We start from the raw sequence: 22,478 nt of genomic DNA on the forward strand, positions 1-22,478 counted from the left end.
TGATCAAGTTTCTCATCGTATGTTACACACACACGTTTCATTTCAACAGAGTGGCCGACAAGCCGTGTACGTACTCTTTAATTTTTCCTTGCTCTTCAAGCTCCCCAAGCTGCAAATAAATATATATATATATATATAATTATGATATTTATTATAGACATTGAATCAGTCAAGTCGTAGTGAAAAAGAAAAAAAAAGGTGTGATGATGAAGCCAGAGAGGAAAGGGGAGAGAAAGGGAGAGAGGCATGAGGAGAGAGAGAGGGGAGAGGGAGAGAGAGAGAGAGAGAGAGAGGTCTATGAAAAGGTAGGAAATACATGGCCGATTGCACGCCGCCCTATTTGTCAAGAGTTCATGTCAGGATTTTTCAACAAGCGTGCAGGAGAGGAGTCAGGGAGGGGGGGGAAGAGATGAAGAGATGGAGAGAGGGAGAGAGAGACTCACACTTTGGTCGCTGATCGTCCGGATCGTCAAAAGGCGCATTCTTGGCGGCAATGGCGCGCATACGCTCCCTCGCAAAGGATGAGGGGCTGATGCGGCCGCCCAGGACGGCAGAGGCTGCTGCTGCCGCCGCCGCCGCGGCTGGACGAGGGCGAGGGCGACGAGGGGGGCGATCCTGAGAATATTGCTGCTGCTGCTCTGCTGCTGCGGATGTGTCCAGTTCGGAATCCTCGGGTTGGGTGGGCAGCATACGCAGAGCCCGTGGTTTCCTCTTCTTGCGGGGTCGGTGTGCGGGTTGCGGCGGTTGGGGTACTCGCTGCTGCTGCTGCTGCTGCTGCTGCTGCCGGTGGCCGTCCGCTTCTCCCTCTCCTCCTGAGCAGTCCTCCTCGGCAATGGTGTCATTGGTGGTATTGCGGTGTTGGTGATCTGGTTCGGGTGCTGTGGTGATGCTGGCGGGCTCGACGCCTTCCTCCGCCAGGCCGGCGGCACTCTCATCTGATCCTCTCGAGTCGTCGCGCGGCTTGAGGGGCGTCATGGGCACCTGAGACTCCGGCGTGGTCCTGTTCTCCGACGACGACGACCGCTGCTGCCGCTGATGCTGGTGCTGATGCTGATGCTGATTCTGCGACGACGACGACGACGACGACGGGGAGCCTAGGAAGAGGAACAGTCGGCGCCACCACGGCGGTGCGCCCCTGCCGGCCTGGTAGTATGGGTGGTGGCCGTTGGGAGACGTCAGGTTCTCGAGGTCGACGCGACCGCGGAGCTTGCGCAGGGCCCTCTCCCGCCGGACCATGCCGTTCGTGATCTTAGGGCTGTACCCCCGCGGCAGCATGCAGTGCTTGCACATGGGGCACAGGGAACTGTTGCTAGTCAGGAACTCGTCTATGCACTCGGGGTGGAAGATGTGGCCGCAGCTGAGCTCGCGGATGACGGAGACGCGGTGCTCGAAGGGCCCCAGGCAGATGTGGCAGCTCGGCTGGGCGTTGGTGGCCGTCGTGTCGACGGAACCCACCAGGCTGGACCTCTTGCTCCTGATGCTCCCCGGCGGTCGGATATCGGATATCACGCTGCGGCTGTCGTTGTGGTGGTGATGGTGGTGCTGGTGGTGCTGGTGGTGCTGGTGTTGTTGGCTGTGACGTCTCCGGCTGCTGCGGGATCTCGAAGACCGGACCGACCTGGATCCCGCGACGGAGCTCGGTGTGGAGGGGACGGTGCTGCCGGCACCGGAAGCTGACGAGAGCTCGGGCTCAGCGTTGTAGGTGAAGATGGGGAACTCCTTGACGTGGCTGGCGGGGACGGTGACCCGCTTGATGCCGCTGGCCTCGAGGTCGACCTCGCCCGACTCGACGCGTCGGCGGAGGGCGCGTCGGCGGTTGCGCTGGATCAGGTGCATGGTGAGGGAGACGCCGAGGATGATGAAGACGAGGGAGCCGATGACGATGATGAAGAAGATCCACAGGGCCAGGGCGTTGGAGGGGCTCTCCATCTCGAGCTCGGTCCAGATGCGGACATAGTCGCTGGGGTTGGGCCCGTAGAGCTCGGCGATCTCGTCGCCGTGGGGGATGCTGCTGACGTTGCCCGAGTACAGGCTCAGCTCCGACATCATCTTCTGGCCCTGGAGCCCCGGGACGGCGAAGACGGGGTACAGGTTCGACTTCTTCCAGGCGCCATCGTCGTCGAGGTTCCAGACGGGCGAGTCGACATCTTGGGGCTTGTCGGTCGAGTTGTTGGGCTTGTAAAAGATGAGGCCCTGTATGGGGTCGAAGCGGGCGGAGGCGAGGTAGGCCTCGGTGCAGTCTATGCTGAACCAGGGGGCCAGGGCGACGAGCTTGTAGTTCGTGGGGGGGAGGTCCGCACGGCGGGTGACGTTGTGGGGTATATAGTCGTACTGGAGGCTGTCGCAGGAGGGGTTCGACGAGATGTCGGGGACGTAGAGGAGGCCCTGCAGGATGCCGTCGAGGGTGTTGGCATTCGTGGTGGTGAGGGTCGTGATATTCTGGCTGATGCGTTCTTCGTATGCTACCTGGCTCTGCGGGAGGTTGGGGGGGTCAGAAGGTTTCCTCCGCGCGATTCTCCCGGTGTCTTTGACAGCGGCAGGTGAGGAGATGTCGAGGGGTTGAGGTCACGCCGACGTACCGATAAGGCGGTAATGTTTCGGATGATCGTACTCGGGACGGTACCGGCACCAGACCAGACCGGGTTGCTAAAAAGAAGTCTTTGAGGAGGAGGGGGATGTCAGCTTGTGAAGGGAGTCGGGACGGGTCCGATCGGTCGACGCGACGACGGTCTTGAGAGGTCGGGGTATGGGCCAGGAACAGATGACGTACACAGCATTTCGGATCTCGTTGAGAGCTGTCGAGGATGGCGGACGGGGTACGTTAGCTTCGAAATGTGAATGTGATCTGGTAGATGGGATGCGCCGAGACGCCGCCGAGACGCCAGGGCTGAGAGACGCGTCTTTTGGCGGCAGAAGGACGGGGGAAGGGAGAGGGAAGTTTATATATATATATATATATATATATATATATGTGTGTGTGTGTGTGTGTGTGTGTGTGTGCGTATGCGTATACATGCAATATATATATATATACATATATATATAACAAGCGGCGTCTCGAAGAGGGTTTCGGAAGAGATGTGGATAGGCAAGGATGGAAGACGTACACATGCTTCTTCTATGACATGATCAAGGCTTCTGCGACTGGGGTGTCATGATAGAGCGGGCACCGACGGCGCGACAGCAACGGCCCCGGAGTCGGCGGGATGCCCCCGTTGCGCCAACGGGGGGCGAAGAAAGAGGGGATGCGGGCAGTCAAGGTCGTATGCCAGACGGAGGGGTGAGTATATGCAGTCTTCGCAACGGCCAGGCTGTCGGGGAGAAGAACGGCGGCTTCGATACGGAGGAAAGAGACGGAGGGAGACACGTGTGGACGGGTGTGGAATTGACCGGGTGCGTGTTGTTCCTCTCCGATCGCTTGCTCTTCTCTTCTCTTCCGGGAGATGGAGGAGGGCGGCGGTCCGACGAGAGGGTGCGCAAGACGTGGCAGCAGGTCGGCTCTCTCGTCTGAATTCCGGAAACGGGGAAGGGGGAGCGAGCGTGGTGGGCGCGTCTCGAGGGCGAGGGGTCGGTCGGTCCGTCAACTGCGCACGATGGGCGACAACCTACATGGGAGAGCAGGATGGTCTCGTCGTCGGTTGGAACGCGATGGGCGGCGCACAATGGTGTGGGATCCGAGAGGGGAGAAGGAGAGAGGGGAAAGAAGGAGAGGAAGAAAGGAAGAAGAGAGAGAGGGACGTTGGGAGCTGCGGGGGAGGCGGAGCAGAGAGAGAGAAGAGAGTGAGTGAAGAAGTAGTGGTACGGTGTGAAATGGTTGGAGGTTGAAGGAGGGTTCAAGAGGTGGGTGGACTGTACACAGTGCGTATCGGATATACTGCTGAGAGACAAGAGAGAGTTTTTTTTTTTTTTTTGCTCTCTCTTCGTCCTTGGGCCGAGGGTAACGTACTGATGGGACGTCGATACAGGGGTCTGCTGGTTGCGTGCGTGTGCGTACGTACGTTTGGGGCTTCTGGGGTGTGGGAAAGGAAAAGAGGAAGGGAGAGGGCGAGAGAGAGAGAGAGAGAGATAGAGAGATAGAGAGGACGGATGGGGAAGGTGAGAAACAGAGAAGGTGAGAGAAAGAGAAGAGGATTGAAATGTGGAACAACGGCGCTGAAACGGTGGGAGAGAAGCGAAAGCGAAGATTGCCGCCGCTGAGAGCCCCCCCCGAGAGAGAGAGAGAGCAGAGAGAGAGCAGAGAGAGCAGAGAGAGAGCAGAGAGAGCAGAGAGATGGTCTGAATTAGAAGGGGTAGGTGGCGTTGGCGTTGATGACAGTGGAGTGGCAGGTACTTGGTTGCAGGGCAAGATGGCAGAGTCTAGCGGACGCGTCTACCTGTAATCTGTATTCTGTATTCCTCGTACGGAGCGTCAATGTCATGTATCATTATATAATACAGCGATGCTCGTAGGGGAGCACTCGTAGGGGAGCAATCGTTAGGGGAGCAGCTCGTAGCCTGTAGGGGAGCAGTCGTTAGGGGAGCAGCTCGTAACAAGGTCCCCGATCCCCGCCCACAGCGATGATGACGGGTACAGAGGTACAGGTAGGTACATGCAGGTCAGGTATCACTCGCCCGTCCGGCGCTGTATCATCGACCCCCCCCCCAACCTGATCCCAGCATGCACCGATACGGGGGGACCAGCCCTGTATTCCCACATTCCACCAGGTGCTCGTAGCTATACGGACCATATGCGGAGTACTCGACGTACTCGTAGTCCGGGTACAGGTACGGAGCGCATACGACATGATAAATTGCATGGTGCGGACCGGGACCTAGACTAACCCTCCAGGTATAGAGTACGGATCGCTGCACTACACATCACACCGGCTTCTTGAGTACCCGGTACCTCTCTCACCTCACCCTCCCCTCCCCTCAGGACCCTTTCGCCATCACCCAACCTGCACTCAGCATGTTATGAATACGAGTACTCCGTATTGAGTCTTGACATGTCCGTATTGTGGGAACTCTTTTTTTTCTTTCTTCTTTTTTTTTCCCTCTTGTTGTCGGTCTTCTTCCTCTACGGATACGCACAACACGTATCACGAGCATCATTATTATTATCATCACTCCGTACTATTGTATACTGTCATGATTGCTGAGCTACGGATCACACATATATACATATCATACTCCGTAATACTACCGCAACGTATCATCAGGGTTCAGCAGTGATAGGCTCTATATCAGCACTATCGATAGTCTGCCGGAGAAGGAGGAGAGAGGGAAGGGGGGGGGGAAGAGAGCCTGTCGTGTCGGGAATACCATATTACATGATCCAATTCAATGTCATTGTTCATAATCCTCCGTACTCGTAATAGATATGTCAGTATAATGCACACACACATACACACACACACACACACACACCCCTTCTTCTGTCTCGAAGCTACCTCGCCTTGCTTCCCTCCCACTCTCCCTCCCGACCTTCCCTCACTGCGACGTCCTGACAGCTCCCTCGTCTACGGTGTATTACTCATCGTACCTCTCTCTCCTCTTGCTGACTAACAGCAGTCGACGGCCCAGACTCTGGTGTGCGGGTGAAGGTGTACGGCGTGACGTGGTTCGATAATCTAACGCGAAGGAGAGGAGAGACATTGGACTTCATGCGTGGAATAGAATAAGAAACATGGCAGACGAAGTGATACGAGTAGAAAACACAGAGAGGGTCCAAGCAGAAGAGGAGAGGAAAAGACCAGGGTCTTTAGCCGTACACACCTAGACTACGGCCCATGGCAGCCACAGAAATGTCTGACCAGGTCACACCACCCGGCACAGTGACAGAGACCAACCGAGAGTGTCTACATGTATTCATACTGGCGGATTTATGGATTATCTCTACGTGCACTGTTCGTAGCAATATCAATCATTGTATTCCGTCTACTCGAGTATATATATATATATATATATATATATGTGTGTGTATATGTGTGTGTGTGTGTGTGTGTGTGTGTGTGTGTGTGTGTATGTACGTATATATATGCATGTATATATATGCATGTATATTACATGTATCGTACATACCTTCTCAAAACCAAACCTCAAGAGAATCACCTCTACACCTTCTCTCTCACTCTCCCGGTACCGTACGAGGATTATACAAGAATAATACCCCGTACATGCCTGATCAGTCATCATCGAGGACACATGTACACATACATGTACTCCGTACATGATATGATATGTATATCGATATATGTGCGAGTATTATTGCGTGGTTCCGAATCCAGCCCCCGGACCGCTCCCCTCTCCCCTCCCCTCTCCCCTCCCACTCCCCTCCCCCACCTCCCCCTGACGTTCTAGACGCGTCCGTGCCGCAACGTGTGGCCTGCTTGCTGCATTCGCTCGGCCCTCACTGCTCAGCTGCGCTCAGCTGCGTTCAAGCTGCGCTCCAACTGCGCTCCAACTTCTCTGATGGCCGGACCGTATGCGGACGAGTGATGCTACCGCTCGCACGCGCATCGCAGCGTCGATGCCAGGTCCCGGTACTCGGTGATGCCGTACGTCGGATAATGAATACGTCGCATCACCCCGTATCATCATCGACTCTTGCAATTGTTGCTCGCTTCCCCAGTACCAGTACGCTCCGACAGTTGCTCCCTGTGAGTAGATCCCCCTTCTCCAATCCTCCCATCGATAATAATACATGTACGCGCCCCTGTCGAACCTCTCGAGCCACATCACCCAATCTTCAGGCCTTCTTCACTCCTTCACCATGTCCACCAATCTCCGAGGCCCTTGCATTTAGCTTCTTGCACGGGAGTACGTACAGATTATTACATCGTAAACCATCATCAATCGGCCGTTTCAGACTTCTACTCGTTCTACCTCGTAATACCCCAATACTGACCCCAGAGTCCAGCTGCGAGCACATGTCCGTAGCCAACGTACGGTCTTCTCTCCGCAATGTGCTCGTACCCAAGATATACCACTGCTGCTGCTGCTGCGACGGCATCGTCTCCCCCAAGGCTCAGCCCTGGCATCTACACGGAAATTCGAGGCCATGTCACCTAGTAACGGCTGCCGTAGCCGCCGCCACCGTAGCCACCGCCTCCGTAGCCGCCGCCTCCGTAGCCGCCGCCGCCGCCTCCGTACTCGCCGCCGCCGCCCCCGCGACGACCGCCGTACTGGTCCTCGTCCTCACCACCACCGTACCCATCCTCATCACGTCCGCGGCTCGGCTCCCTGCGACCGCCGTAGCCGCCGCCGCCGCCTCCGTAGCTAGACTCCTCACGGTCCCCGTAACCGCCGCCACCGCCGTAGCTAGATTCCTGGCGGCCGTAGCCCGAGGACTCCTCGCGGCCGCCGTAGCCGCCGCCGCCGCCGTAGCTCGACTCCTGACGGCCACCGTATCCCGAAGACTCCTCACGGCCGCCGTATCCCGAAGACTCCTGGCGACGACCGTAAGAGTTGTCCTCGTCGTCGTCACGACGCCCTGAGGAGCGGCCGTAGCTAGACTCCTCCTGCCGACGTCCGTACGAGTTGTCCTCGTCGTCGTCACGGCGTCCTGAGGAGCGGCCGTAGCTAGACTCCTCCTCACGGCCACCGTAGCTCGACTCTTGACGGCCGTAGCCGCTGTTGCCTCCGTAGCTCGGCTCCTCCTGCTCGTCCCGGCGAGAGCTCTGCCTGTTGCCGTCGGACCTCCGCTCTCTCTCTTCGCCTCCGAGGGCTCCGCTGAGGAGGGACCCGGCAGCGCCGAGGAGGCCACCGAGGGGGCTGTCGTCGTTCCTGTTGTTTCTGCGCCCACCGCCGCTGCCGCCGTCACCGACGGCTTCCGAGAGCATGTCGGTGGCGCCCGAGAGGATAGCTCCTGCGGCGGCGTTGGCAATCTTGTCCTCCGCGGTCTCGGCACCGTAGAGCTTCTGCATCTTGAGCTTGCCAGCACAGCCGTGGCCGTGGCCGGTGTCGTAAACACCCTCGCGGTGGTTCTGACCGTTCTTGACGCCGTTGCGCGAGAGTTTCTCGCGGTAGTCGCTGCGCTGGTCGTCTCCCATCTCGCTCCACCACTCCTCGACGGTCTGGAAAATCTGGCGGCGGCCCTCCTCGGCGCCCTCGCCGCCCATCTCGCGCTGGGCGGGGTGGTGCATGACGCCGCGGACGATATGGTCCAGCGTGCTGTCAATGTCGATCGACTCGTCGTCAATGGCCCTCATGAGCTGGGGGACGACCCAGTGAACCGTCTTAGCGGCACACTGACCGGCAAGCTCGTTGAGGATCTGCAAAATATCAGCCGGTATTCACGCGGGTGACTCTAAAATCTCTCGTTCTCGCTCTCACTCTCACTCGGATCTCAGATCCCCCGTCCCCGGATACATCCGTTCCCCTTTGTGCGTATGCATACATCATCTCTCTGCTCTCTTCGGCCGTCTGCTCTCCTCATCTCGTGGTTCGATCTTGTACACATACGTTTGAAAAGTGGTCCTTGGACAGCATAGAGTGGGTAGGGTCGGTGGAGTGATCGTCTTCAAACACAATGTGCTGCTCCTGCTCAGAAGAGTTGATGATCTCGTTGGATCCCGTCATGAGCTCGCTCTTGATGTTCTTGATGAGGGGCACGACGAAGGGGGCGATGAGGGAGAAGACGAAGCGCGACAGCTGCTCCTCGAGCTGCTCAATGATCTTGGGCAGGACCGGGATGGATTCGGTGGCATGGGTAATGGCCTGCATGACGTCGTCGTGGAAGGTGATGGCGGGCATGACCTGCTCGTAGGCATCCTGGATGTAGCGGGTGAACTCCTCGGGCTCGCGGGGCGAGATACTGGTGTTGGCCATCTGGGCCGAATTGGCGTTGTTCTTGAGCTCATCGACCTTGTCGCTCTGGTGCTTGTCGCCAAACATGCCGTCGGGGATCTGGTCGAGGAGGGACTGGAGCAGGCTGGTGTCCGACTTGGCGCTCTCCTGGAGAGTGCCCTCGAGCTCGTCAATCTCGTTCTGGGAGAGCTTGTCGGAGACTGGTGGGATTGGTCAGTCTACAATAATCTTTTATCTTCCTTTCTGTGTTTTTTTTTTTTTCGAAAAGAGTTGAGGGTGTTGATGCTTACCTTCGCCAGTGACACTGTGAAGAAAGTCGACGCCACCGAATGTACCGCTACCATGGAACTGTCATCAGCACGCACACACACACTTTCCCTCCAGTTCAATGTCCTATACATACGTGATAAGGGGGTAAACCTCGCCACGGGCTCCCTCGAGTTCGATCTTGGTGCGGCGGCCGACGTGAGGGAAGATGTCGTCCTCGCCAAGTTCGATGAGAGCAAGCTCACAGTAGTTGCTGTGGGCGAAGAAGTCTGTGAAGAGTCAGCACATCATTCGCACTGAGAACGGTGACTAGCAGAAAAGACCAAGTGGGCGAAAAAAAAGGAAAAAGAAAAAAAAGAGTGCACGTACCCTCGAGGCAGTGCAGACCGGTACCGAGAACACGCAGAGACTCGTGGAGGTCCTTCTTGTCGCCCCTCTCACCGTAGCGGCGGCCGAGCTTGATGCACCTTGAAAAGAGCTGCCTGATGAGCTCGGCCGAGGTCATGATGCCGGCGTTCTCATTGGCAATGTAGTTCTTCATGCCCGTCTCGCTGTCAATGGAAAGCTCCGTCTCCTCATCGACGGGGCCACGCAGGCGGCGGTCGTACTGGCGAGCGTCAACGTTGTCGGCGTAGTTCTTGGGGTTGTCAATGTGCTCCTCGGGCCTGTAGCAGCCGAGCCTCTCGGCGGTGACCTCGAACTCGCCGGAGCCGTATCCAAAAGTCATGAAGCCTAGGATGCAGAGGAGGAGACGGATGGCCTCGGCCGAGATGGACTTGACGGTGCCTACGTCGATGGCCTGGGAGTAGTCGCGGGCCCAGTTGCCAAAGTAGGTCTGGGAGACCATCATCTTGGTGAACTTTTTGCCGCCGTTGTAGGCTTGGGCGGCTGCCAGGCTGAGGAGGACGTCCTCGATGTCACCATGGCGCCCTGGACATGTTAGCTGTGTCTGTCTGTCTTGCCTGAGAGATAGAAAGAGCTCTCTCTCTCTCTCTCTCTCTCTCTCTCTCTCTCTATCTCTCCTCTCTCTATCTCTATCTCTATCTCTATCTCTGTAGAAGAGCCGTACCCTCGGTATATATATATACCAAAGGTCTGATGAATGGACGTACAGTTCTTGTGCTCAACCTTGGAGATAGAGGCAATGTTTCCCGCGCCAAAGGCAGCGACGGGCGTCACGGCCCACGCAAAGGCCAGCAGGAGGGCGAGACGGAGCATGATACCAGCAAGCTCAGTTTAAGGGTATGGATATCGCTGAATAGTTGGAAAATGGGCTATGATCTTTCTGCGGATTCCTCTCTTGCAAAGAAGGAAGGGCGGCAATAAGGAGGGAAGAGGGAAGAAGAGAGGAAAGGAGGGCGGGGTGGGCGAAAGAGGAGGGTGAGGGGTGGGTTCTCTCTGTACAGTAGATGTAGCCCTGGTCCCTCGGAGGGCGAGCAGCTCTGCGTGGTATTTTTAGCACCAGGCCAGGAGAGAGAGAGAGGAGAATTACGTATAGGTAGTAGAGGGAAAGGACCTATATAATAGGCGTGCGTTAAAGCCGTTTAAGCACTGAAACTAGAGTTGATACTTGGCTGGCTATATACGTAGCATGAAATTGGCAGTCGAAACTCACACACACAAGCAGCGCGGCGTCCTTGGTGCGTGGGAATATTGACGATCCCCATACTTTCAGCCGTGAAGAGGAGGTGGGGGGGGGGCAGCGACGACCACGCGTTTCGGGGCCTACGATTCAAGACCCAGACGGTCTTCTTCTCTGTGCCGCAAGCACTATCACGAGCACTACGAGAACAGCGGATAGTAATGACAGTCCACCCCTATCGTATGTACGAGTGTCTGTCCGTGCAGAGGTGCTGTTGCTCTCCCTCTATCCTCAACCGGTGGGTGATGTGGCTCTCTCGAGTGTACAATGTAGTGGGAGGGGAAGGAAGGAGGGGGGGGGGGGGGGGGGGGGGGGGAGATGAGGGGCAAGTAATACTCAAGCTCAAGGCCTCAGGGTGAAACCGGTACGGTACGTCGTGTGGTAGTAAATAATAGTGGCACCACAAGCTGGCACCATAAGCCTACAATGTATGCTTACAGCCTGCCTATACATGTATCACATGGAGGAGCATTGCACTACTGGGCAGGTCCGATGCAGCACCCTCTCTATCTGTATATGTAGTATCATCACGACAGCCATCATTTGATGGCAGGGGGTATCAGGGGTCGTGTCACTCGTGCGTACTCGTATGTTACGTATGTCTCTGGGTCCGGTACGTACCTGACTACTGGCTACTCCCGAGTTCCTAAATCATGCGTAGATGCGATGTTCTCTTGAAGCTACGTAAGAGCCCAAATGACTCATCCAATCAGAGGGATCAGAGAGTGTACCAGCTGACTCCGCCGAGGGGTTGCAGCTGGAGCCATGTACGAGTACGAGATGGTGAGCTCCATGGACGTGCTACCAAGACGAGTCGACGTATGGATGGCCATGATCAACACCCCGTCTCTCTCTAACGGTTCCCGGTCCAGTGATGGAGGGTCTGGAAGGGTTGACGGTTTTCCAAGGTCATGTATTCCCTGTACCTCCGATGTATCGTACGTTACGGGCGCTGTGTGGCATTCGTGATGGCGCTAGATCGGGCCTGTAGGCAGCCACACTCTCGCTGCTCGTGTAATGCTCGCATCGCCACGTACAGCAACCTGCAGTCGCCCCGTGAGGCGAGACTACATTACCGCTAGCAGATCAGAGAGATAACAATAGAGGCCGAAGATTTCTCTGATCCCAGCGTACATCTGAGGGATACATACATGATGAGCAACTTTTTTGGCTATACAGAGAGGTACGACGTACTCGTACATGCATCCAGCATCTTCTTACCCTGCGTACATACATGCAATCGTTGTTCTGAGCGACGCTGTGTTCGAATTTGATGGCACCAGGCCTTGATCCCAAGTCTTGACGACTGGTCCTTTCATGAATGTGTTTTCTCGTGGGACGAAGTAGGTGATGCTCGTGTGAAGGGTTGACATCGAGGATCGGTTATGCAACCGATCTATCTATCTATCTATATATTTAGATATATATATATGTATATATGTGCCTGTGCTGTTGTGCGAGCACTAGTAAAGTGCTCCCCAAAGCATGGGATCGACTCTACAAGGCAATGCACAATAACGCACCGCGACGGATGATCCTATGGACCGACTCGTCTCCGAGGAGCAAGCCTATCTTGGGGTGGGAGAAATGCCACTGAGGATATGCCTTGGCCGGGTATTTACGTGGTGTATATCACCATGATAACGTGTACTCGCCCAACTGCGTTGTCATACAAAGACGTCGAGTGTAAGCAGTGGCACGGTGAACGGGTTGAACCTTCTGATAGCCCCTACGCGCCGCATACATCGGGCACTGGCCGTGTGGCACAGACAGGGTAGGGGACAGCAAAGTGGTATTACCGGCTGAGGCACGAGCAAGCGCTAAAGTGGAGGGTGGTCATCAAGGAAGGTGGCTCAGTCGGCGGGCAGGAGCAGCGCGGGTGGTGAACAGGTGCTGGGCAGGTGCTGGGCAGGTGCCGTCGGTGTTGGGCAGCCGTTTACGGGCAGTTGTGTGAGTGATTGAACGATACAGCGAGCCATCGTCGTCGCCACAAGAGAATGCGACCGCGAGACTGAAGCGTTGAAGCTGCTCAGTCCATCTCTTCAGAAGGGCGCTGGGGAATACAGTTGTCTGCGCTGAACTCGAACCGCTGAAGAGTCCTCCCCCAAGAAGGGCCTGGATGGGGAAAGACGCTGAAGCCTGCGAGAACAGAGACACCGGGGGCACAGCGAGAACCCTTTCAGCGCGCGCCTGAAGAGAGGACCCGTCAGCGCGCTTTGTTTTGGGGGGTGGAAGGGACTGTGGGTGGACCACGGGGGGCCTGTCGGCGCCGGCACGCTCGCTGGTGACTGGCTAGTTGGGGGCTTTTGTTTATTTTTTTATATCTTTTTTCTTCTTTTTTTTTTCTCCCGCGCCTCTCCCCCCCAAGGCATTGTGGGTGCGTGCGGAACCACTGGAGGGCGACACCCTGTCTGTCGCTGAGCAGTGAGGGGGGGAGGCGCACTGCTGGGCGGGACAGCCTGTAATACAGCCGCACGAAAATGAATTTTCTTCTTCCCACTCTAGCCTTGGGTGCATGGATTACTGGGTGATTGCAGCCCAGTTGGTCCCGTGCTGCAAAACCTTTAACTCTGGTGTTCCCCTCCCGGGGGCAAACCCAGCCCCCAGCGTTTTCTTCTCTTCCTCTCTCTCTCCCCCCCCCATTCACCGTCCCCCTCAGCGTCTCTCAGCACCTTGGAACCCTCCCCCCATCATCTCACTACTCATCAACTAGGAATTCTCATTTCCATCCCCTAAACCATCCTCTCTTCAGCGGCCACCAGGGTCGTTCTTTCAGAAGACAATCAGAACTCCCGTCCCCTCTCCCCCCATCATACGCCCCCAGTATAGCAGCGCACTTCACTTCCCAGTGCTCGCCTGCTCTTTTATTTTCCGGCCCCATCGCACGCATTCAATTTGCTTGCCTCCCCCCCCCGCCCCGGAAGAGAGACAGCAGAAAAAGATAGCAGTCACTCAGCCACCAGAGGGCAAACCACCACAACACCCCCTGTATCGCGGCCACTAATTATGCCGCGCCCCTCCAAGAAGAGCGCCGACGAAAGGAACAAGGCGCCCGCCACGCTGCCCACTCAGGTCATGATGCCTCACGCCGCTATGCCCCAGGGCATCCCTGGCATGCCTCAGCAGCTTCCTCAGCACCACCAGCAGCACCATCAGCAGAGGCCCGGTGTCCCTCAGCAGCAGCAGCAGCAGATGGCTCAGCAGCAGCCTCCCCAGGTCCAGATGCCTCATCAGCAGCCTCCGCCTCCCGTCGGTGTTCCTACCATGCCTCATCCTGGACGCGTCGTGGATAGCGAGAGCTTTCTGACGGTGCGCGATTCGGTATGTTTTTTTATCATGATAATATCCTGCATTTTCCCCTTCTGTTCCGTTCCCTCCCATCTCATCCGCCATCTCTACTCACTTCACCATCACCATCACCTCTTTCCCAATCATCACCGCCTGGTACTTTTCTGGAAGCTTTCATGAGCTTTTTAAGACAGGAAACCGGCAAGGCTGGAGAGGAAGGAGAGTTGAAATCAATCTTCTTCCATCCTTCAATGCTCTGGCAATTGCCCGCGCTTCTTCCCAACTCACACGCCCATTTACACGACGCGCGCGTCTTTGTTTACACGCGCACCGCGTCAGCAGAGCTCTAGTGGGGCCAGAGCTCCCAGCTCCACCTCGCCTCGTCTTCACACCCATACACCACGTCTCGCAGTAGAGCGAGGAAAGACAGAGAGGAGAGATGCTAACCTGTATAGGCCGTCAATCGCCTCGCCGCCATCCTCGAGCTCCTTCGTTCCTTCACCACCGACTACATCAGGCAGACTAACCTCCTGCTGGGTGAGCCCACCGCCGAGGGAACCCACGGCGACCTGCTATCCAACTTTGAAAATGCCGCCGCCCAGCTCATCAACCCCATGGCCGACCTCGGCCCTCCCGTCGAGGAGAAGAAGGAGCGCAAGAAGCGCACCCACGACCCCAATGCTCCCAAGAGGCCTCTCACCCCCTATTTCCTGTACATGCAGCATGCTCGCTCCATCATTGCCAACGACCTTGGGCCCGAGGCCCCCAAGGGTGCGGTCCAGGAGGAGGGCCAGAGGCGATGGGCGTCGATGAACCCCGACGAGAAGATGGTATGTCCATATGCCACCCCTGGGTCTCTCCTTCCCCCCCCTTCACACGCAGATACTGACCCGACTCTCTAGGGCTGGAACCACGCCTACCAGTACAACCTCCGCCTGTACAATGCCCGCGTGCACTCGTACAAGAGCGGAAACCCCGACGCGAAGAACATGCCCGACGACGAGGCCATGCGCTACGCCGAGGAGAACGACGTGCCCCTCCCCCGTCTCAAGGAGGAGCAGAACTCGTCTCATGCCGCCGCCGCCGCCGCCGCCGCCGCAGACGAGCAGGACGCCATCGCTCAGCAGCTCCAGCAGGTCGCGCAGGCACCCATGCCCACGCTCGCCGACGAGCTCGCCGCCGGCCCGGACCCTTCCAAAACCCCAAAGAAGAACGCCCCCGGCCGCAAGCGCAAGACGGGCGAGATCGACCCTGCGGCCGCTGTCTTGGGGAGCACCATGTCCCCTGCCGGCGCCCCCTCCAGCCCTGACAAGAAGCGTCGTCGCGCCTCGGGGAAGCCCGTCCAGGATATCGAGGAGCCTAAGAAGTCGGGCCGCAAGAAGACTAAGAATTGATGCGGTCTTGTGTGTGTGTGTGTGTGTGTTGCGTTCCCGTGACTAGCTCTCCCTCCCTCTCTTTCTCTCTCTCTCTGAGCCTTTCTTTTCAAATATTCTCTTGATGAAACGGGGGTTTTCTCACTTTCTTTATCCTCTGTGTATCGGTTGTGTTTATTGCTTTTGATATGCCTTCCAGTGTTTTTCTTTTTTTTCTTGCTTTATGGATGAAGGCAAACGGTATGGATTGGAGAAAGGAAAATGTCATAACAGAAAAAAACTACAGAAATATCATAAAAAAAAAGATGAAGATTAAGAAAAAACCACGACTGGTGTGCGTGCGTTATAACGTGATTCATATACAAACTTGTACTCAATTTCTGCATTTATGTATACTCGTAGACGTTGAAACATTGGAAGCCGGGTACAACCGATGATGTACGCGGGACAGATTGGTACGACAAGTAGAGGAAAACATGATAGCTCGAGACGTACATAGAGAGTGGAGGGGTGAAGGAGTCGCAGAGACAGAGAGGCTAGTAGGCAAAATAGGCCTGCGTGAGAGGCAAGCTATCCGACGGCTCAGCCTCGCATACCACCCCGTCCGCCTCGACGGTATAGCTCTCCGGGTCGACCCTCATGCGTGGCTGGGCATCATTGTACTTCATGTGCCTCTTGCCGATGTTCCGACAGCCCCTGACGGCCTCGACGCGGCTCCTGAGGTTGTACGAGTCTATGGCGCCGGACTCGATGCTCGATGCCGACACGAAGAGGATGCTCGTCTGGGGGACAAGAGGGGCGAACATGGGTCTGCCGATGATGGGTTGGATGGTGGGGATGGAAGCGTTGGGGTCGCCCTGTTCAGTCCCAGAAGTCAGTACATGTACATGTATGTACGTACGTAATGAGATGTAACCGAAACGGTTATTTCAAGCTTATTAAACAAAACATGAAGGGGGAGGGGGAGAGAAAAGAGGAGAAAGGAGGAAGAGAGAGAGAGAGAGAGAAGGGAAAGAGTTGAGAAGACAAAAAAATCAAAAGCACATACCATTTGAGCATAAGCTATTATACCGCTCTTTATCACCTGGAAGGGTTTCGTGCCGAACCAGGCAGGATCCCAGAGCACCAGGTCGGCCAGCTTGCCAACCTCTACGCTGCCGATGATGTGGCTGAAGCCCTGGGCGATGGCCGGGTTGACCGTGTACTTTGAGACGTAGCGCTTGACGCGAAAGTTGTCGGCGCCGGAGCCCTGGTCCTCGGGGAGGGAGCCCCTCTGGACCTTGTTCTTGTGGGCCGTGTTCCAGGTGCGCAGGATGACCTCGCCGCAGCGGCCCATGGCCTGGGAGTCGGAGCTCATCATGCTGATGGCGCCCAGGTCGTGCAGCACGTCCTCGGCGGCGATGGTCTCGGCGCGGATGCGTGACTCGGCAAAGGCCACGTCCTCGGCGATGTTCTTGGACAGGTGGTGGCACACCATGAGCATGTCGAGGTGCTCGTCGAGCGTGTTGCGCGTGAAGGGCCGCGTGGGGTTGGTCGACGAGGGCAGCACGGCGTCGTGCTCCACCACCGAGATGATGTCCGGCGCGTGCCCGCCTCCCGCCCCCTCGGTGTGGTACGTGTGGATGGTGCGGCCCTTGAAAGCCGCCAGGGTCGACTCCACGAAGCCGGACTCGTTGAGCGTGTCCGTGTGGATCAGGCACTGCACGTCCAGCTCGTCGCACACGCTCAGACATGCGTCTATCGCCGCCGGCGTGCTGCCCCAGTCCTCGTGGAGCTTCAGCCCGCACGCGCCCGCCCGCACCTGCTCGCGCAGTCCCGTCGCCCCGCTGTCGTTGCCCTTACCGGTGATGCCGTAGTTGAGCGGCAGCGTGTCGCATGCCTGGAGCATCTGCCTCATGTAGTGTTTGCCGGGTGTGCACGTCGTGGCGTTCGTCCCTGCGCTGCATTCGGGTCCAGGTCAGCCATCGTATCCCTTGTTAGCTGCTCCCACACCCCACTTGACCAAGAAGAAGAAGAAGAAGAAGAAGAAGAAGAAGAAGAAGAAGAAGAAGAAGAGGGAGAAGGGCACCGACACTTACCTAGGTCCGACACCGCCACCGAGCATCGTGGTGATTCCTGACGCGAGCGCCTCGTCCGTCTGCTGCGGACAGATGAAGTGGATATGCGTGTCGATGCCGCCCGCCGTGATGATCTTGCCCTCTCCGGCCACGACGTCGGTGCAGCTGCCGACGACCATGTTGGGCGCGACGCCGTCCATGACGTCCGGGTTACCGGCCTTTCCGATGCCGACAATCATGCCGGCCTTGACGCCGATGTCGGCCTTGTAGATGCCTGTCCAGTCAAGGATGATGACGTTGGTCACGACCATGTCGAGCACCTCGTCGTCGGACCGGCCCGAGGCCTGCCCCATGCCTTCTCGCAGCGTCTTTCCTCCGCCAAACTTGCACTCGTCGCCGTACACGGTCAGGTCACGCTCGATCTTGATCCAGAGGTCCGTGGCGCCGAGGCGGACGGTGTCACCCGTCGTGGGGCCGAACATGGTGGCGTAGGCGGCGCGGTCCATGGTGGAGGCGTCGACGAGTGCCGGGCGCGGCGAGTCGTCGGGCGTGTGGGCGAAGCCGGCCTGCTGCAGCTTCAGGACGATGTCGTCCACCCGTCCCAGGTCGACGGGACCCGTGGCGAGGTTGTTACCGCCGCGGATGATCCTGCTGCCGCCGATCTCGACGAGAGTGACCGTCTTTGTGTCTCCCGGCTCGAAGCGCACCGATGTTCCTGCGGGAATGTCCAGTCTGAAACCGTACGCCTTGGCCCGGTCGAAGTCGAGCTGCGGGTTCGTCTCGACAAAGTGGTAGTGCGATCCGACCTGGATGGGACGGTCTCCCTTGCTCGACACGCCCAGGCGGATGCGCTTCCTGCCCTCGTTGATGGCCACCTTTGTGTTCTTGACCACCACCACGGCCCCCGGGACCCGACTCGGCTGGTAGTCATCCTTGTCGATGGCGGGGAAGAGCTCGTCCGCGTTGGCAGGCACGGGAAGGAAGCTCCCGTACAGGGCACGGTCCAGGTCTCCGTCGTCGCTGCTGATGGGGTTGTGCACCGTCACCAGGTACGTGCCCGAGGGGAACGTGCCCTCTACCTGGATCTCGTGCAGGGTGCTGCACACGGAGGGGAGGACGTGACGGCGGCCCAGCATGGTGGCCCCCAGGGACATGAGGTCGGCCACGCTGTGGTTTCCATCGCGGATGAGCTCCTGGAGGTTATTGGCGATGAGGGCCTAGGGTTTGGTGCACCGTCAGCCTTCCTCTCCACGTCTCCACGTCTTTCTTGATGTGGGGGTCCGGGATTGTGAGGAAGAAGGACGTACCGTTGCCTCAGTGTGGTTGAGCCTGACTCCACGTGCTAGTCTCCTCTGAGCGAGGAGGCCCAGCTGCGAGATGACGAGCTTATCGAGCTGTGTTTGATGACGGGTATGTGAGTCGTCACGGACATTGTTGAAGAGAGAGAGAGAGAGAGAGAGAGAAGCGGGAAGCGGGAAGCGGGAAGCGGGGGAGGGAGGGTGGCTTCTTGCCTTACCTCTCTGGGGACCAGATGCATGGCTCAGACACGGAAATGGAGATGATGAGTATGATGATATACTAACGCTCCTGATAGTAATCCGGGGTATGTCGCATGCAGTTGCGAATTAATAGGAGAAAAAGGGACGGAGATCTGGGGTCTATCGCTTTGAAGCTACCGAGATAGTGAGCTTGAGTTAGATCGATAAAACCTGCCATCCCACCATCCCCGCCTCCGCCGTCGGCCGCATGCGATAAGGACGACGCCAATGGGTATCTACTCGTACCATGTCGACCCATCGGCTCGACGGCCCATTCGTCCTCTTATTATTTCCTACCTACGATCTACTCGATTATACTCTCCGTCTCTTATCCTGTGGACATCTTTTTCTCCTTCTCTTGATGATATGCACACCTACAGCCCTGTATCAGGGACGACAGCTGAGTGGGCCGCTGCCGCATTTACATTACACATACAATGACCAACCCGACCATCTCGACATGTTTGGGGCATGGTCATTGGATGTAGCGAGTGTTACGAGTAGCAGGTATCGATGTCGTACATGCGGTACCACATAATGATACTAGTTGTCATGATTCTCGTAGTATTGCTACTCCGTATCGATACTTCCTGTAATAAGACGCTCGTTCCAATCATGCATAGTGATATATATCTGGCATAACGATGTGAAAGAAGAACCATGAGAACCATAGAGAAACCATGAAAAAAACCACCCGCCCCCTTATCTAGTGAGAGGAAAAGAGAAGGAAAAGAAACACTAGAGACGCCTTCGACATGTACCGGATCTGAATTTGGCATAAGAAACTCCTACTCATCGTCCTCAAGCTCCTCATCCCACTGCTCCTTCTCCTTCTTCAGCAGCCCTGCCATGTGTTCCGGTCTGAAGATGAAGCTGTCCGGGTCAGTCTCGCGGGGCACCTTGCCAACCATCTCGTCGGTAAAGATGCCTCCGATGGTGCGGATCCACTTCTTGCGTCGCTCCATGAGCGTCCTGGTCAGGTCGCCTATGCCGGGCCGGGCCGTACCCGCAGCGCCCGCACCGCCTGCGCCGACGAAGTGGCTGCCTCCGCCGGCACCTCCGGGACGCTTGGCCTTCTTGCTCTTGCCCATGGTGCGCGTGCGCTTTGTGTATGCGGCTTGTACCTGCGTGTCCAGGTCCTCGAGGATGGTCGAGTACTCCTGGTGCGCCATGCGCTCGCGCACAATCTCCATCAGCCGAGCCTTACGCGCCCCGTTGATGAGCACCTGCTGTCGGAGCCGCTCCTGCAGGAACCGCAGCCGGCCGGCTACTTCGTCGTCGTACGCACCGTCGTAGTCGGCCTCGGCACCGTCCTGCGCCGCGAAACCCAGGAACCGCAGCTCTTGCTTCAGGCGCTCATCCACCTGCTGGTAGTCCAGCTTCGGGTACGTCGCCTTCTTCCATGCCTCCGTCGTCGACTCGGGCATGAATGCTGCGGGCGATAGCGGCCTCTCTTCCCCGTTGCCGTTGACGGAATTGCCGTTGACCCCGTTTGCCTCGTCGCCCTGCGTGTCTCCGTTCATCGGCACGTCGCCATTGGCCAGGCCGTTGGCCCCCGGCCTGTCCTCCGATTGTGTCCGGTGCTCCGGCCGCAGAGCCTGCAGCAGCCTCGAAGCCAGGGGGCCGATAGAGAGCCCGTCTGTCTCCGCTACCGTGTCGTTCATGTTCTCGATAGAGCCGCGTGGCATGTTGGGAGGGAGCTTGTCGGCAGCTGTGTCCATCGCATCGGCCCCATCTTCCTCGTCCCAGATCTCGCTGTAGTGCCGCTTGCCCCGCTTAGGCATGACAAACGGGGTCACCCGGTCGCCGCGCTCGCGCAAAAAACCGATGTCCTCTTCGGTAAACGGTCGGAAATAGGGCTCAATGTACGACGCAAATGTCGTGAAGTTGATCTGACTCGTCGGCTTCGCGTTGCTGAAATCCCTATCCGGAGGATCGCCGGCAATCAGGTGTGCCAGGTCGCTGGACGGGTAGCGTGCTACCGAGTATATCTCCTTCTTCTCCTCGTCCGACATGCCGGGATGTACTTGTCGTATCTCGTATACGGTTGGGTCGTCGAATGTTGACGGGTCTTCGCCAAAGGTCTGATGTTGGGGCATTTCGCGCCGCGGCGGCGCCCCATCGTCGTCGGAGCTGGATTCTTCCTCCTCCCCCCCCTCGGCATCCTCCTTCTTTGGTTTCTCGTCGACCTCCATAGCGGCCGAAGGGGATCCGTTCGCCGCGGGAGACAGTGACGAGCTAGCCGAGTCTGCGCGCGAACGTTTCCGCTTGCCATCTCCGCTTGGTGACGATCGGGCTTATGGACGATGTCGGTCAGTTTCTCGAATTGACTCTGGTGTAAATCTACTACAGCCTTTCCTCAGAGGGACATACCGTGACCACCTGAATCGGGAGGAGCTAATGAATCCGAGGCCTTCTTGCGTTTGTGCTTGGACCGGCGCACTTCTTCTTCGCCGGTGTAGTCGTCGGGACGCTTCTTACGCTCGTCCGCGAGGAAGCGCATACCCCGGTCGTAGAAGTTCGAACGCTTCTCCATGACGGAAACCATCTCCTTGAGCTTGGCGAGCATAGCGTCAATGCTGCGGGAGTCGGGCACTGTGGCGCTGGATGCGCCCGAGTCGACGAGGTCATCGTAGCTTAGTGTATTTTGGAATACGATGACCCTCGTGTTGAGAAAGTCTGGGTCGTATGGCTCTTGTGGGGGGAGACTGGCAGTAGGCGGTGGGACGGGAGTCGACGTGCGGCTCTGCTTGGCCATGGTGGCGCCACCCTTCTTCCCAGTACCCTTTTGGCTGGCTCCGGACGGCATGATGGCGAGGCGAACAAGCGCGTCCGCGGGGGGCGACAACTTGACACGGCGCTGGCTCTCCTTTGTCCTATAGGTGTATCATATGGGGTGAGATCAGGGGTTTGATGGTATGAGTCGTGTGCAATGATGGTGTTTGGCGTTTGGTGATGGTGAGAGCTGTGCTCCTGGCGTCGGCGGTTTGCCTAGAAGAGCGCATCAGATGAACGCGCTGCTGACAACCATGACGCCAATGGGGCGTATTGTGGGGGAATGAATGCGGGGAAAGGATATTCCGAGCCCGGGTCCCTTGCGCTCTCAGTCGAGGCAGGTACCCTCTGGTAGCTCCTGCCAAATTGAGCATGGCAATTCAGCATTGTGCTCTCTCTGTCTTTCTCCCAGCCCTTTGGCCTTCTTTTCTCTCACTTTCCCATCATCTTCACCAGAACGATACTCTGGCAATATGAGGTGGTGCGACTGTCGATGTTCCCGGTAGGAGACGCAAGTTCTACTCCCGACGACCCTTTTACCTGAGTACCAAAACCTTTCTATCGGTTACGGAAAAGGCTAGGGCCTCTGTGTGGCATAACCGGAATTGCTCTCTGCACGATTCACGCGAATCTGTTGTTTTTGTTGCTGACCGGCTAGGACAACCTGTAATGCCTCGGCGTTCATGTACCGACTTGGGCCGTAGGGAGACGAGTCAACAGCAGTCACGAGGACCATTGACCACGCCTTGTG

General features: G+C 57.3%; 5 protein-coding genes across 5 annotated transcripts; 1 reads left to right on the forward strand and 4 right to left on the reverse strand.

Moving 5' to 3' along the window:
- Positions 1-95: 95 nt before the first annotated feature.
- GMORB2_3860 (Zinc finger, C3HC4 type (RING finger)) lies at positions 96-2,777 on the reverse strand (the record flags this gene model as incomplete). Its single annotated transcript, XM_035465836.1, has 4 exons — positions 96-109; positions 444-2,472; positions 2,612-2,646; positions 2,771-2,777. 4 exons carry the CDS (start codon positions 2,775-2,777, stop codon positions 96-98), a joined length of 2,085 nt encoding a protein of 694 aa, XP_035323673.1.
- Positions 2,778-6,860: 4,083 nt separating this feature from the next.
- GMORB2_3861 (Heterokaryon incompatibility protein Het-C) lies at positions 6,861-10,272 on the reverse strand (the record flags this gene model as incomplete). Its single annotated transcript, XM_035465837.1, has 7 exons — positions 6,861-6,898; positions 7,205-8,252; positions 8,443-8,987; positions 9,078-9,124; positions 9,191-9,323; positions 9,424-9,984; positions 10,167-10,272. The coding sequence occupies 7 exons, from the start codon at positions 10,270-10,272 to the stop codon at positions 6,861-6,863; spliced, it is 2,478 nt and encodes an 825-aa protein (XP_035323674.1).
- Positions 10,273-13,702: 3,430 nt separating this feature from the next.
- On the forward strand, positions 13,703-15,378 carry GMORB2_3862 (HMG (high mobility group) box; the record flags this gene model as incomplete). Its single annotated transcript, XM_035465838.1, has 3 exons — positions 13,703-14,017; positions 14,440-14,814; positions 14,887-15,378. 3 exons carry the CDS (start codon positions 13,703-13,705, stop codon positions 15,376-15,378), a joined length of 1,182 nt encoding a protein of 393 aa, XP_035323675.1.
- Positions 15,379-15,893: 515 nt separating this feature from the next.
- GMORB2_3863 (urease) lies at positions 15,894-18,951 on the reverse strand (the record flags this gene model as incomplete). Its single annotated transcript, XM_035465839.1, has 5 exons — positions 15,894-16,214; positions 16,406-17,297; positions 17,436-18,631; positions 18,722-18,808; positions 18,931-18,951. The coding sequence occupies 5 exons, from the start codon at positions 18,949-18,951 to the stop codon at positions 15,894-15,896; spliced, it is 2,517 nt and encodes an 838-aa protein (XP_035323676.1).
- A 789-nt stretch (positions 18,952-19,740) lies between these two features.
- On the reverse strand, positions 19,741-21,761 carry GMORB2_3864 (transcriptional adapter 3; the record flags this gene model as incomplete). The annotated part of the gene is made up of 2 exons (XM_035465840.1): positions 19,741-21,248; positions 21,335-21,761. 2 exons carry the CDS (start codon positions 21,759-21,761, stop codon positions 19,741-19,743), a joined length of 1,935 nt encoding a protein of 644 aa, XP_035323677.1.
- Between the last annotated feature and the right edge of the window lie 717 nt (positions 21,762-22,478).

Source organism: Geosmithia morbida (genome assembly GCF_012550715.1).
Source record: "Geosmithia morbida isolate 1262 chromosome Unknown scaffold_2, whole genome shotgun sequence".
Classification (NCBI taxonomy): Eukaryota; Fungi; Ascomycota; class Sordariomycetes; order Hypocreales; family Bionectriaceae; genus Geosmithia; species Geosmithia morbida.